General features: G+C 34.9%; 2 protein-coding genes across 2 annotated transcripts in view; one reads left to right on the top strand and one right to left on the bottom strand.

Annotated features, from left to right (window-relative positions):
- The window catches only part of LOC125063026 (lysine-specific histone demethylase 1A), a 354,680-nt gene that overhangs the window by 149,584 nt on the left and 187,912 nt on the right, over positions 1 to 17,184 (top strand). The window lies entirely within an intron of this gene.
- Positions 12,512 to 17,032, bottom strand: LOC125063023 (toll-like receptor Tollo). Its single transcript, XM_047669229.1, has one exon. The coding sequence runs from the start codon at positions 16,785 to 16,787 to the stop codon at positions 12,957 to 12,959; it is 3,831 nt and encodes a 1,276-aa protein (XP_047525185.1). The 5' UTR covers positions 16,788 to 17,032; the 3' UTR covers positions 12,512 to 12,956.

Below are 17,184 nucleotides of genomic sequence, written 5' to 3'. Positions count from 1 at the left end.
ATTCAGCCGTGTCTCTGCGTTCTCACGCATGTAATTAGTGACTCTATTTTCATCAATTAGTTCTATTATAGACGACTTGTTGTTAGGTTGTAACTAAAATAATGAAGATGTATTCCAATTTGTAATGTGTAACGCATAATTCACCTTGATTGATAGAAATAGTTTGTTCCAGATCTCCAAAGAATACGCGTGAAATTTATAATTCATACAATGATTACACTTCTTTGAATACAGACCGCTGAAATCAAATCGATGACATGTTAGAAAAAAGTTTGATTTATTTAACGTAATTTCCGAATCTACATTAGTTTTGTTGCGTTGTGGAATTTTGATAGACATTTTTCTTCGGTGCTTCAGAATAGAATTATTTTTATAGTGGCTCGTGACACCTAGTTTAAATGACTTTCTGCGGGAAAATTATCATTCGAATCGTATAATTTCTGAAAGAATTCGGGTTAATTGAAATAACTTAAGAAAATGCATGAAAGTATCGTCGGGGAGGCGAACTAATTAAAAGTTTTCTGCTGTACTAATAATTCGTTTGAGTCAGAGTTTTGAGTCGTTAATTTTAATTAAAGAAACGGCCCCGAGTTTGTTACGATATTAAAACATTGGAACTGATCCGCTAAACTTCGACACTGCTCGCGGATGACCGACCATTCGTTTTAATTAACCGACTGTGGCTCTCATCGTTTTAGAAAAAGTTACGAATTCTTAAAGCTCGCGATAAATTATAAAATCTCAGCTATGTAGAACTATGTACAAATACTTGTATATGATTTCGATAAATAAAAATAAAATATATAAAAATTACTTTAATAAATAATAAGTAAACATACACTAGGCTACGAATCGTTGAGATATAATATTCATTGTGGTTAACCTTACTTCTATGAGCACTAGCGTTTAAACAAGGCCTAGCCTGTATCTTAAACGCTAGTTCCTTCCAGTGTCATTAAGAAATTGGTTAAGTTGTTTGTCATTAGATGTTTATTCATTTTTATTTTTTATGAAACTAAATGAAGGTAGAATCTATTTAAGTTGTTGCAATTGGTTAGACCGTAGTAAGTGTGAACTTCGAAACTAATATTTATTGTTAAGATTTTATATTTAAATAACATTTTGAACAATATTACGGACTGAAGTTAGAAATTTTAAATAGCCTATTTTTTTTATATTACCAAACAAGTTTTCTATTTCATTATATTTTTGAGTTTTTAGCCATTCCACTAGTATCAATAATCTCAATAATATAGTCTTATTATTCTTGCCATATCAAAAGTGAGCATTGAGTGAAGTTGTTTGCGATGATATATTACGTAATCAGGAAAAGAATCCTCGTAGTCATCCGGTTCATTTATACGTAACGTTTATATCGAGATCCTAATTCACCTCCCCTTTGTCCACGTATTAATCTCAGCGGAGTCTTCGCGTCTTTGATTAAGCCCTGGCCGTGATGTATTTCTTGCGCGCTCACCTAATGGAAAGGCATACATCAAGTGCCTACCTTATTGGCTAGCGGATCGGCTTAATGGAGCCAATGCCTGAGATACTAAATTTTGTCACGCTCCCTTTTTTCCTCAAATTAGAATATCCCTCAACGTCTATGCTGACGCTACGTAACATGAGACGTGATCAAGTAATCGCAAATTTTTTAAATATATTTAAACATTCCAGATATTTTTATAGATTTTCTGATAATATCATTTCAACTCAATTATATGTAAATTTAATAGGTCCACAAATTTCACGGATAGCGGCTAATATAAATCTTACATTATAATGTTGTGACAGCGACCCACATACATACGTTCTAAAATTGTATTCCTATTAATATTGATAGAGCGATATCAACATCGGAACATCGCGGTTGTTTTAAATGCAAAATGACTCTTACTGTCGCGTTTATCGATTCATGTGTATGTCTTATCTCTATAATGAGCGTTATTTGCATGCAAATAATGTTAGTAGACGTTCAAGCTCCTTAATTCCCGGCCTCAGGGTCAAAAATGTACGATATGTTATCTAAAAAGCAGTTAGATATATCGTAGGCACCTCACAACGCTTCTAGTTAACTCGTTTCTTTAATTTATCCGTTTATATATTGACGTTTATCGGAATGTATTAATTATAGACGTGAATTGTGAACGAAATTTCTAAGCTCAATTATCACTGCTACTTTTATTTTTGTACCTATAACAGTAAAACTCCAACAGACTTCGCCTTGTCTGGGTAAAAAGCGTCTTACGCTAAAAAATAGAAAGAGTTAAGTCGTGATAAATAACTGTTTTGTTAACTAGCTAACGGACTAGGTGCCTCTTTTCCAATACATCAATTAGGTGTCGGCTTTTGTGTCTATCCGAGCCTTGGTCATGTCTTAAGCTTGTCATAGTGTGCTTATTTCAACAACTATTTATCACGCAGCATCTATTTATTATTGTTAGTTTAGGAATTCCTTCTAACTGTAAATAATTGTCAAACTAAAAAATGACTAGAATTAGAAACGACATTTATCATGCAAATTAAGTATTTTGGTACGCTTGTTCAGTCTTATAGATGTTATAAATCATATTGTTTTGTTAGATGTAAACTGGGCAATGTTTTTAAACAAAGCGTAATTTTAATAACAAGACTCAATACTTACGGAAAGTCGTAATTTTTAATTACGGCCATTAACTTCCGTGGTTTATTAGCAAACTTAATTTGTCTTAAATTGAAAACGTTTATGGCTTAGAATGATTAAATCGAATATATTCAGAGGCCTATATATGAAAGCTATTAAAGGTTATGTGTTTTAAATTTGGTTTGATTTACATAGAAGCATTTGCCTAATGATTTTTATTGATATGTTCTTTAGAGTTCAAGATAATTTCCTATAAAACTTGAACATAACTCGTTTGTTCTGATTTCTATCTGATTCCAAATTATACTTCGAATACGGTGAAGTCAGCTTGTTTTACGATCTTAATTTACTATCGTAGATTCTAAAGATACATAATGTAATGAATTCGAACATATGTATTGTCAATTAAGCGTTCCATATCTATCAATAACGAATCTTTATTGACAAATTACTGGGCGTCACCGTAACTAAGGTTTCGTGTAATGCCTTAAAAGTTTTTAACTACGTAAAGATATATCGATTTATTTATTATCACGCTATTGCCCGAAGGGGTAGGCAGAGACCACGGATCTCCACTTGCTACGGTCCTAACATACCTTTCGCGCTTCATCCACTTTCATGACCATCACCGTGCTCTCGCCATTCACGTCAGTTATCGGGACTTTTATCCTGTCCCTTTTCTAGGACCTCGTGGATTTCACCATCCACGGTTGCCTGTTAACTGTTTCTCATTCATCCGTTCTACATGGCCTATCCACCTAAGCATTTTCTTTTGTATCCTCGTCATGAAACCCATACTGCTCACTTATCTCACTCTTACTTATCCTATCACACAATGTCACACCACACATACTTCTTAACAGTCTCGATTACACGCCATTTATTCCACTTTCATTCTATCTCTGCCACACCCAGATTCACTAGCTTTAATTAATTTTGTTGTTGGTATTTTCCCTTTATCTCCCGTGAGATTCCCTACAATTTTCAAATACAATAAAATAGTCTTGAAAACTCTCATAAAACATCAACGTGAGGCGATGTTTTACGTGCTGTCACTTTGTGGCGAACAAAAAAGCGATTGACTGGTTAAGTACAGCAATTGCAAGAATTTGTAGCCACGTTGTCGGTGGAAGAATGGTCGGTAGCTGCGGCCCTCATTACGTTGAATGAATCGCCGAAGAATATAATGGTGCCCCGAGTGCAGGCAAATTATAATGTCCGACGATGTCATTGTCATTGCGATAAATAATTCAGCATCACAGCCACTCTTTTACTACCGTGTAATTTAGAGAAACAAATAGTTTGGATCTGACATTTACGATATATTGACATAATCACAATTAGTTTCTACTAGTCTTTTTTGTAGCGTCAACATACAATACCCCTTTAACTCTCGTGGACAGTCGTATTGGTGCTGCAAAGTTTCCTGCATCTTCTCAGTTATTTTCGATTTAATGAATAATCGTATCTAGTGAGAAGTTAATGACTACGCATATTTTTTGTACTATATATGTATAAATATTTATTTATTTATTTATTTAGTTATCAAGCACACAACATCACACACAGTCCTAAGTCCACTAACTATTTCACAAAATCCCACATCTAAAATGTGTGACAATTAATGCAAGCATAAGTTTCTCAGTAAAAAAATCAAATAGAAATAAAAAAAAAAAAACACAACTAAAACACACACGACAATGCAAGCACACATTAAAATAAAATCAATTTTTAACATAAACATAAAATAAAATTTTCAACAACTATAGCACTGTGCAGAAAAAAAAAGAAAAATCATCAGAAAAACAGCGAAATTAGGTTCTAGAAAGGCACCCCACAATGCTTTCTCTAAAACCGATCAGCCCACTACCGAATATATCCAGCTCTGGATACGCTGTGTTCAATTTGTTGTTATCGCGAAGAGTTCGAATATAAAGAATATTGATAGATTCACTCTTTTAAAAGTGCGACTCTCATCTAGAGGTCGTAGGTTCGATCCCCGGCTGTGCACCAACGGACTTTCCTTATATGTGCGCATTTAACAATCGCTCGAACGGTGAAGGAAAACATTGTGGAAATCGGCTTGCCTAAGACCCAAAAACACATCGGCTTGTGTCAGACACAGGAGGCTAATCACCTAAAACTTTTTTAAAGATATTTTAAAGCAAATGATTTAAGAAAATATTTAAATCTAATTTTGAATTAGGTGCCGACAACGATAACGTTAGTTTTAATAGATGAGATTATATATTAAACCTGTTTTATAAACTGTTGGTTATTTACAAGCGACGCGATACGAAAAGTAATTGTCTCAAGATGGAGCGTTCACGATATACATTTTAGATAACTCGCTTATTAATTAGTAACCCATAATTTTGAAGAAAACGAATTAGAATATTCACATTATAATTATATTAATGTTTTGGTCACGGGCTGTTATTGGGTTGAAATAGAACAAGATTTTTCGATAGGAATTATATCGTAAATAGTTTAATTACTTTTAATTTAATATTTGAGTTATGTTTGTAGATATATTACTGTAATGACTTATGACGCTAACTTAGTTTACTTTGGCTTACTAACATTCAAGTTAAAGAAAAAGTGTTAAGATATGTATAGTTGCTTCATTAAGGTTAATCATATTATGAATGTCTTATAATATGTCGATATAATTATTGATGCCTCTGGGATCTGAAAAATCGTCTAGTATTATTAGTAGATCCCGGATGCATGCTGCGGTCTGAGTAGAGCTCATGAACCGTCTCCGCCAGCAGTCGCCAATTCCGTTTATAATCTCTCTGCTTAACGGTTCCCTCGGTTCTGCACCAGAACTGAATATATTTGTGACAGATTTGGAATGACTGTGAGTTTTCATTTTTAACTAGAAATAAAATTTGTTAGTATATTAAGGTAAGTGGATAAATGTAAGCTAAATTTATGACCAGCGCTATGGAACAGTTTGCTCCTCAGGATAATGCTGAGCCAGCACAAATTATTTATTTAGGCCAATTACAACCACAACATACACACACATTACACACTTAAAACGTAAGGTACGTTCCTTAAATGAAAAAAAAAAAAGTTATCTTTCATTCTTTTTATCTTGTTTTGATTAATGTTATTTTGTTTGTTTTTTTAGTAATGTATATTTCTATTTATTATGATTATTGTTTAGCATCTATGCTGTATATGAATAAATGTATAAACAAAATGAGCAATGTTGCCCAAGTGTCTTAACTATGGTGACTATAAACCCTAAGCTCGTACACCAATACACCAATATTTAATAACATATAAAATAATATGAACTAACAAGTCTTAGACTTAAAAATTGACATGTGTCTGGCACAGAAGGCCGTTCACCTACTTGCCTATACAAAAAAATTTAAAAAAAAAGCAGATGCAAACTGAGGCGTCACAGCCATGGAATTGACGAATTGTTATTCCTTAAATGTTTTGGAGTAAAACGTACAGTTTCCGTAGTTTCATTTGAATGTAAAATTAATTGGACTTAGAGGTTTTTGTTAGAACATGTGTATAAATCGAGGTAACAAATGAGGCTGTGTTCCGCTAGTTCACGGCGCATTGGCTCGCTCCGTAACAATATTTGTTGATAAATGGATAGATAGGGCGGATACTTTATGCCGCCGATCCAACAAATTGATACACTAGGTGTTATTAACTTTCTAGTGGTATGTGTTTGAGAGGTATCTAGAGGAATATCTGTGACGAACACATTTTATGTGTTATAATTATATTATGAAATCAATTGTCATATTAACTTAGCTTAGCATACTTTTTAATAGAGGATGTTATACTTATATTTAAATTTGCAGTTATAGTAAGGCAGAAAGATATCAAAGTACCTATTAGAAAATAATAATAAAAAATATATCAAAGATGTTGTTGATTAAATAATTCTAATGTGGTATTTACACAATCATTTTTAAGATATTCACTAATTATTTTAGACTTATATAGATAAAAGTGATTAAATAGTAAATCATGTCAATCATTATGTGACAATTATTTCACCCTCGTTGTATGTAATAGGATTTTGCATTAAAAATATAGCCCGCTTATTTGGATGGGCTATTAATTAAACGTTTTATTTAGATGCGACATCACGATGTACGACTGTCGTAAAGTCATCAAGAGATTTATTCCCATACCAATATCACAATGGTCACTCTATTGTTGAATATTTATTGCATTTGATCGATGTTTTAAATCTCTTTTATTTAACGTACATGGAATAACTGCATGTAAATTTTATGGCCTTATGTGTATGTGTACATATAATGTATTGATCGTAATTTTTTAATAAGTATAAGTACTATTAATTCCGAGTAGGTACTAAGTACTGTAGTATTTAGTACCTACTCGGTTCTGAATAAAAAAAACCTGTGTTTACTTGTGTGCACGCGTTACGAGTTAGACATTTTAAAAGTAACAAGATAAAAATCATTCAATCTTTTACTCTACGTTTGTAGAAAAAACGACGCTAACAATGGAAAAAATGTTGACTATAGCTAACTTCAGGGTGTCGGTTTTTTGTGACGGTGTGCGCGCATTATACGATGCGCGCACACCGTCACAAAAAACCGATAAATTACAACCGAAAACTTTAAATTACAATTAAAACCGAAAATAATTTCCCGTAAAAATTCCCTAACGCGCCAAAAGGAGTATAACTTCAAAAATCCATTATTTGTACTGAGCTAAGCATTGTAGTAGAGAAATTTAACAGGTGATCGTAAATATTTTAATTTAACAAAGCTAATCACAGTATCAGGCGACGTCCAGTACTCGACTACTTTGTCTAACACAGCCCTCGCCTGACCGGCCGCGAGCTTCCCCATGAATAATTGCACACACAACCGACGCACAATAGCCAATGCGAGTGTTTAAATGCCCTATTAAATCTTGCAGAGTGCGTAGGATTCTGTGGGATTCAATTACGCTTTGTTCCCGATGAAAGGCACCGGGACTGAAGGTGTAAACCGAGCCGCGAGAGCCATATCCCGACACCTCTAACTCAATGAGCTCTCTCACAAAAGGTGAGAAATAAGAACGCAAGACAAAACGTATCGCGCTAGGGGGATTGAATAAATGCTAAATTATATAAAAGCAAATAAAATTCTCCCATTAATGAGCGAAAGGCGTTGCGTATAATTCGTCCAGTGACATTAACAAAGGACGGTCTCAGTTGCCGAGTCGATTGCTTTGCGCGGGCGAAATGCGGCGTCGGACTGAATAGGGATTATTTGATTGCATTTCAAACGTGTTGTCTTACTGAGCTGTCTTAATTGTAATTGGGGGGCAGCTTCAAATAAAGTAAAGAGTTTTTGGGGTTTGAAATATCTAAAGAATTAACGAAGCTCTTATCCTTAAACTGATGAATAAAGCAAAATAAATAATAAAGCAGATTCAGAAATCAAATAGACGTGTAAAAATTGCATTTATACCCAAGGTAAAAGATTGAAAACGTTTTTTTGGATTTTTATTTAAGTTACATAGTATTTATAACCATATTTTGATATTCCTTTGTATAAGTCGATCGTTATTTCCTGAAGTATAAACAGACAATTTTCCATTCGAAAACCAATTATCATTTACATATCATAGACGAGGTTCCGCTCGCTCGTAGGCTCACACTCGGGGTCAATATATTTACCGTATTACCACTTCAAAATGATCTCATCTCCGCCCGATATGGCTTGGAGGAAAGCTGGTTTGTCTAAGCGATAGTGCCATCAGCGGAGCTCAACCTATCCTGGATATGTGTCCGCTAGATGTATGTATACATACCAAAACAAGACGGCCAGCCAAATCGCTTTTGTTAAGATTTTATCGCGTTGTTAAATACTTCTAACCAGTATGGAATCGAGCGTATCTCAAGCCGCCTTTTAATTCGGATGTTTAGTTATTTAAATACAAATTTAAACCAATTACAATAATGACTAGTACTATAACTATTTGTTTATATCAGATTATTCAATACCGTATACCTGAAACCTATATCAGGCAGTAGTAGAAAAAAAGAACAACACAACACTAGTTTTAGTGTAAAATAACAGAACGTCAATATAATTCGTTTCGCTTTGATACCGCTAGATCGCGCTCGTTGAAACGATCTATGATCTGTTATTCTAAGTATTGAAGTGTTTTGATAAGTAATTAAGCGATCGACACGACTATTTACTTTTGAGTGCCATCATGCCTCATTAAGAAACGGACGTCTTAAAAGCATTGAATTTTTTTATCATGAGTGTAATTAACGTGGTACTTGATATTGAAGAACACTTAAGATTTTTGTAATATTGTATCACGTTACGCTATTTACTCCAGTGATTCATATAGGAGATTATTCCATACGGTTTTAATATGATTTATTAGGTCGTTTGGTTTTGAGTAAACCGATGCATTTCTTTCATAACTCTTCGTGATATAGAGCATTTTTCGTTGTATTATCTGTGTAATTTGTGTATAAAATAGGTTATAATCATAGTTACTCTATATTGTCAATGAAAGGCGGATAATGACATTTATATTCTATACTTTAGTTAATTATTCTTGTTGCTTCTATAAGTATGTAATTTGCAACTCTCGTTAAAGCAGTAACGTTTATATTTTACGTTCTTTCAACTATATGATATACATATATTTTCTGTTGTATTCATTATTTTAAAACGCTATAATATTATGCAAAATCTTATGGGAATGCATATCGAATTAAGGCAATAAAATGTCATGCTTAAAATAAAATAGAAATACTATCCAATACGCTACTTTATTTGAATAATTTATTTACCTACTCGAAGACAAGTTGATATTATTGGATGGGTGTCAGATTAGGCGTCACTGCCAATAAATATTGTAAATGTTCGATGTTATTCACCGAGCGTCGGGCCCGTTGATGTCTTTTGTACTGCGCGGGCGGTGCTGGTTTTCATATTCTCCGTTAGGATTAACTAACAACGCATATATAAGGTGAGCCTATATTAATTTTTAAGCTGAACTATCATAATCGTAAAGATTTTTATAGGCGATTATTGTTCACAAGTTGGCCTATGTTTATGTAATTAAGGTGTAGACATCCTAATTTCTAATCCGCGGAACATTACACGTTATTAAAATGAGACAAATTTATTGCCTTGCTCCGATTATACCTTTCGATAAACGCAGACCGGTGATTATGATATCTCAAGAGTTAAATCGCAGCTCAAACCAGTATCAATAAAAATCGAATAGCTCACGTTAGAATCAACAAGGTAAGAATATTTAGAAGCGTTATCGCCGTGATCAAGTCTAACAATGCGTTCGATGTTGTTACAATATAGCAACATTTTTAACGTTTCATCGATGTAGCAATCGTTAAATAAATTCCCTACGCCCTCTCGAAAGCTCTGATTAATATCGTACACGGACCGTTGTAGAGGCTTTTTTTCACTTTCGTGTTTTCGACTTTGATATTTATGATCGGTGACAGATAGTGAATGGTGCGTACTTGTTGACTAATGTTCGAAATTTTCTATACGCTTACTAATTGAATTTATTTCAGTAAACTGACTACTGTGTTGCATTGGGTGATATTTATTGATTTAAAATATTTATACATCTGAATTCACACAATTAAGCAGTGTTTGAAAAATTTAATTTAATTTTAAGTCTGAATGACTATGGGGTACTTTGTAAATTAAACAATTAATAAAATTGTCATACAAATTAATGATATTAATTTTGTACATTAAATGTAAGTAGAAAAGTGTAGTATTTCATATTTATAACATCCGTGCAACTTGCAGTAACAATGTATATAAAACATTCCTAGTTTAGTAAAATAAATTGCCTATTAAGTTACATGTAATAAGCCAAGATGCAAGTGTGAGAGAAAATTAATTTTTTGCTATAAAAATAACCATTTTGCCGAACGCGGTTCAGGTGCGGTTTCACTGTATATTGTAAAACAATAACAGGTGAACAAATAACTGTAATCTAGCCACAAATACGTTTGTATGGGGCAGAGATCTTTCTTTTTGTACTTTTCAATAACTGATGTTGCAATTTGAATTATTACTAAGTTTTTGCTACATCAAAATGGTGCATGAAGTAATGCAAGTTTCATTATTTGGTGGAAGCCTCTTGATTCCTTTGCCAAATTTGACTAGCAAGGAACGTGGTATCATTATTATTATACCTATATTTGAAGTCCCTATGTCTGAATGAATGCCTGAAATGAAAACAAAACTACGAACGGTTTTATCAAAAGCAAATAATCTTAACAATAATATTTCTTTTTTAAGGCAGATCTTTTTAGTGAATTATTGACACTAAGCGAAAGCTTGTGAGTTAAAACAAAAAATCTAAACTATTCGTTATTCCTAAGCATTGACAATAAATATTTATGCGCCGTACTAGACAATCTAGGTGTTTGATAGTTCTGTTATATGATACTAAAGAAAATTTTAGTTCATTACTAAAAGAACAGAAAATACAACTCGCTACATGCAGTACTAAAAGAGCAAAAGAGCAAAAGGGCAAGTGTGTATTAGAATAGCTCAAAATGCGTTTGGTCTTACTGACCGCAGAATGCGTTAGCCGCTGGCGGGATTGATTCTCTTTTACATTTGTTAGAACAAATTTCTTGTTATAGTAATAAAGTATAAATAACTTTCCATATAGTTCTATTAGGTTAATCTGCAAATATTTCACATAAGTGTGTGTTTAAAGTTTTAGATTAACTATATCGGTGTAGTTAATAATCTAGCTAGATTATTTATAAAACTTTCTAATTAGAAATCAGTACAAAAACTAAAACTATGACGTTCTTATATACAAAAAAAACAGTTGCCTATTTGAACTTAAATTTGAGTATCTTTTAGGTATTTTTTATTTCTATATTGTAAATTACAATATAAGTCGTTAATCATATAGTATTATTAAAAAAAATCAATTATTTTCTAGTTAGAAACAAGCACAAAAAGTACTACTAAGACGCAATACTATATGCAAAAAACAGTTTTAACTTAAATTTCCGTATATTTATTTTTATATTTACAAAATAATTCGTTCGTTTTAATCATTAAAACAGTTTTTCTGAAATCACGAAATTCGGCATTTGAAATAGTTCAAAACAGCCGCGAACAAAATGTATGCAGTTATTTCACACCTACTTAGAGCATCTCATTACCTCGGATTGAAAGTCAGCGGTCGACGTCTCCTTACGCATTTGAAGCAAAAAACCTGCTATGCAATATCCTAGCCTCAGACCATCATTTGAATATTTCGCTCGCCTCGACTATTTTTAATCGGAATACGAAATGTGCTTGTGCTTTTATAAGCAGCGAATAATTTTCGTCTTTTATCGGTAGTTGATGAATAAACATGAGATTTTACACAGTAATTATCTTGTTAGTGTGAACTTGTGAAGTTTTTTTAATTGTATTTTTGTATACGTTTCTGGTAACTGTATTATGTTTAAGATATGTATAAGTAATGTATTTTTGTAATCGAACTCAATAAATATTTGTAAAAAATATGTATAAATCTCTATTTTTCTCTATTACCTGATTATTAGCGTTTACATTGTAAATTTTAAATCCTATAATAAATATTTAAATAAAGCCTTTGTATTCTGACCGTTGGTAACAAATAATTGGTAAGATTTTTTTTTACTTTTTTGTTAGCAACTAGTTTTTGTTTTGGTCAGGTGTCCGTTGACATAGGCCTTTTAAGAGGACTTATATAGGAATGTATTTCCTTAAATATTATAACTTTTTGTTTATTATTATGTCATACATATGCCTATTTTATAGGATTATTCGCGGTCATGTATGAGTGATTGTAGTGTATGCAACAATAAAGTGTAAAAAGAAAACTACTTAATAAATTTCACTTTGTTTTATTTTCTATATCACTTTTGGACCAAAAATAGATTTTTTACAATAAATATTTGCCGATGTAAATTACAAAATATACATTGATGGGACATTCATGAATCCTAACTAACTATAGCTAATTTTATCACAGATTTTGGCAGCAGTGCCTTATAAGTCGTTCTAATAGTAATCGGCAAGATTTGCCTAACAAGCACAGCCTTAAAAAGGCCTTATACACATTTTGTAACATAAACACATGCATAAAATGTATATATTTACCAAAGTACATATGCTCTACATACATTGAAATAAAGGCTAGCTTTAGTATGAGGCTATTTACACATTAAAATTACTTACAACAAAAGTCAATATTTACAATACGTACGCTAACGGACTAGCCATCACAATATACACTGCCACTGGGTAAAGTACTTTCATTCACTTTTCACTCACTACACATGGACGGAAAGGTTTCTCGGTGATGATCTAGGGGGTAACTGGTGCGCGCCGTGAGCGGGGTGCGGGGGCAGCACAGGGTGAGCCCCGTGCACTGGCGGAGGCGGCAGCGCCCCCAGATGATTCCTCGGGTATTGATGTCGGTGCATGGCCATAGCACTTGCACCAGGGCTTGGCATGCCACGCAGCCGCTGCTTGTTGTGCACATCGGGTAACGCGAACTTTAACTTTTCCCAAAAATGTTTATCCTCCCACTGGATATGCGTATTTGTTTTTAAATACAGTCTTATATCAGGATCGAGATCCTTTTGCGGCACTTCACCCAACACTATCACTATTAATCTCCGTCTTCTATCTCTTAGTACTTGGTGATGGGCTGATTTGAACTCAAATCGACACCATTCGGACTTTATGAAGTTTTCACTTAATATCATAATCGTACGGCGCGACGATTCAACAGCTTGTATTATATTATCAGCTACATAGCCCCCGACCGGGAAGTCTCGGTAATGCAGATACAGTTTGTAGGCGGGGTCGCCTCGCTCCAACATCGGCGCGAGCTTCTCTGTGACCCAAGCTTCATCTTTAGAACTATAACTTACGAACGCATCATATAATTTCTCTCTATCATCGCGGTCTACCTCACTCGCTTTGTAGAATAATCTCACGCCGAATCTCGAGTGAAACCACACCCTCATTTCTTGTCTGAATATGAAGACAATCATGACAGCGAATAGAACAAGTAAAAACGCTCCAAGGGTCGAAACGAGTAAGGGAATGTAATCTTGGACGTCTTCGTTTGTAATTATCGTTTTTGTGGCGGTTAAATTTCCATTTATGCTGTTGTTTATGCTCGGAAGTCCTGTGCATATTGTGCCATTTTCCTCGACGATGTTAAACCCGGAGCCCGGTTCACTGAATATGGTGTCACTGTACACTGTTGCGTTTGTATCATTACGCGAGTAAATACATCTTACATTTGATAAATCTGTAATTGACGTAACTCGTTTTGTCCACTCACGAAACATTTCTGTATATTCACAATCACAAGACCACGGGTTGAATGAGAGTGAAAGCGAAGTAATCGCAGGGTTGATTTGCCACACTGTCAAAGTCACTAATCTGTTGTTATGTAAATGTAATATCTTCAAACGAGCCATTTGACGAAACATCTCTTTACCAATTGATTTTATCAAATTATTATTTATGTATAACTCGCGTAAATTGTCTAGGCCATCAAATTCTTGTCCTTCAATACTCGATAATATGTTGTAATCCAAATGTAATATTTCTAACTCCTTTAAACCATTGAAGGTGCGATTGTGTATTGTTTCTATCTTCGATGAGTTTAAATATAGAACTTTGAGACGTTTTCTGCCAATAAATGCATGGCTGGGTAACATTTTTATGTCATTACCGTCGAGATACAGTTGTGTGGCCTCCATAGGTATGCGATCGGGTAAAGAGTTCACATACCCCGCATTAGTACATTCCACGACGTTCGCTGACCACGATTGGTCGTGGTAACAAGTGCAGTTGTTCGGGCAGGTCATCTCACAATCGCAGGCGTCAAAATCACAACAATGACATAGAGCGAAACAATGAAATTCGTATTTACATAGAAACTGGTGTGACGCGGCTTCTACCAAAGGCACGTACGCGTTTCCACGATTATACAACAATTTACAGTAAATGCTGTCTAAGTCCATTAGTTTAGGTTGCGTTCGAGCTCTGTTCCCAGTGTTTATTTTTTGTAACCATTCCATAGTACAATCACATTCTAATGGATTTCCGCCTATGAAAAACTCGGGCACTGATTTATCTTGAGGTACTGCGGATATTCTCAAAGAATTCGGGTCTAAACTTGTTATTTTATTGCCGTATAAATCGACTCTAGTTAAATTGGGTTTCTTGAAGAATGTATAAGATTGGACTTTCGATATCAAGTTGTCGTTTAAATACAACATTTCGACGGAGTTAGGTATTGCGCTTCCGGTTATTTCCGTTAGCCTATTTGAGCTCGCGTCAAACGTACTCAAAGACAGTTGTGATTCAATCTCAAAGTAATTTCCAAGTTCAGCAATTCTGTTTGCGTGAATATCCAGCCACTGCAATCCAGTTGGAATCATAGCGTAGTCGAACCATTCTAGGCGATTATCGGAAATGTTCAGCCACACCAAATTAGGTAACTTTGCGAAAAGACCGCCAATGTCGGTCAAGTAATTCCCATCCAGTCTTATTGCCTGAAGATTCACGTTGCCATCAAAAGCGCCAGCTTCAATTTTGTGGATTTTATTTCTAGACAAATTGAGTATTTTCAGTGAAGTCATTTTGTCGAACACGCCTTTGCTGATATTTCCAATGTTATTTTCTGTTAAACGCAAACCGTACATCTGTTGCATAGTCATGAAGGATGCGTTTTCAATGCTCACTATTAAATTCTCTCCCAAGTCTAAAGTTTTAAGCTGTGGGATTTCTTTCAATGCGATGGGAACTTCGTCCAGTCTATTCCCATTTATATGCAAATCTTGTAAAGACGTGCAGTTGCGTAAGGCATGCGGGTGTATTTTTGTTATTCGATTACTGTCTATTGACAACACAGATAATACGGACAGTCCGGTGAACGAGTAACTCTCGATATTCGTTAATCTGTTATTAGATAATATTAATGTATGTAAATTATTAAGTGAGCTAAATACGTTTTCAGGTATGTGTTCTATAAAATTATCCTGCATTTTTAGTATTTGCAAATTGTTTAAATCTCTAAACAAAGCTATTTCCATTTTAGAAACTCTGTTGTGAGAGAAATCTAAAAACACTAGCCGTTTTAATCCGGAAAAAGTGGACGTGTTAATCCAGTCTGAGGTTAATTCGTTGTGGGATAAGTCTAAGACTAGAAGTTGGAGTAAATCGCTAAATAATCCCGGAGCTAACACAGTAATCGTGTTATTGTTTAAATATATTTCCTTGAGCTCCTTTGTGTCACTAAATAATTCAGGCGGGAGGCTTGTCAGCTGATTATCAGAGAATCTAACTGTTGTCAGTGAGACGAGCCCTTCGAGGGCCCTGTCGGCTACGGATGTTAATCCATTTCCTTGAATATACAATTTTTGCAACCTTTTTAATCCAGATAAGAGACCTGGTGGTAAAGTGTCTATTAGGTTTCTTGATAAATCCAGTACAATGAGATTATCCCCACATTTCTCAGTTGGGTGACGATGCGCAGTGGAAAATTGAAAGTGACTTATATCTCTCATTCGATTCCCGGTCATGTTTAAATATTCAAGATTTCGTAAAGTACATAAAGCTCCGTCCGGAAATGTTAACATATTATTTTCACTGAGATCCAAACGTTCTAAGTTCTGCACGTCTCTGGAGAAAGCAGTGGGTGTAACTTCAAGCGACATTGTAGACCAATCTGTATTATGCGTTCGTATAGTTAAGTTTCTCAGTTCTCGAAGGCCCGTGAAGGCGCCGTCGGAAAGATTTCCTATTTTACAATATTCTATCGTCAGTTCCCTCAACTCTACAAGCTGACGAAAACTCGCGGGTGCAAGAGAGCTTTGAAAGAAGAGCGCGTCACTACACTCAAGTCGCAGTCGTACAGTGAGATGGGGTTGTATAGCACTGAAGTTGGTGTTTTCCAATTCACTGTTTATAGTCCTCAATCTGCATTGTAATGCTACGCCAGCATCATCCTCATCAGTTGTCCACCTGCACTCATCAGGAGCTTGATAACGAGCTCCCGTCGTGGACAACGATGCAGTCCACGCCGGTGAAACGGCGCTTAACGCCAATAAGGCGCTGGTGAACCACATTATACACATTGTTTTTATATAACTTCACTTTAATACGAACATAGTTTATTTACATTCCATAGCACTACAACTGCACACAATTACGTAACACTATCGGCAAGTTCATATCGTTTATATTTCCAACTGAACTACTTCACGTTCGAAACCAGTCACTCTTGTTCCGCGAAAGCACTAATTGGACAAGATCGTAAGTCCGTTCTATCTCACGAGACACGTACGCGTGCGTCCGTGCCGAGGACTGGGGTGGGACTGGCTCCGAGTCGAACCTGCATTGCGCTCGCGCACAAGGCCGCGACGGTTCACGCGTTCCAACAGGTAAAGTTGTTGCCGGAATTAAAACGACCTAACCGCCATATAAGCAGCTTTATGTTACGCTCTATCGTTTTGGACTCGACGCTCGACAGAA

This window comes from Pieris napi, chromosome 2 (genome assembly GCF_905475465.1).
Source record: "Pieris napi chromosome 2, ilPieNapi1.2, whole genome shotgun sequence".
Classification (NCBI taxonomy): domain Eukaryota; kingdom Metazoa; phylum Arthropoda; class Insecta; order Lepidoptera; family Pieridae; genus Pieris; species Pieris napi.
This window is presented reverse-complemented; position numbering and strand designations above follow the sequence as displayed.

What these genes read in the sequence shown, in the direction of transcription:
- LOC125063023 (XM_047669229.1), bottom strand. Translation starts at nt 16,787, where the DNA reads ATGTGTATAATGTGGTTCACCAGCGCCTTATTGGCGTTAAGCGCCGTT.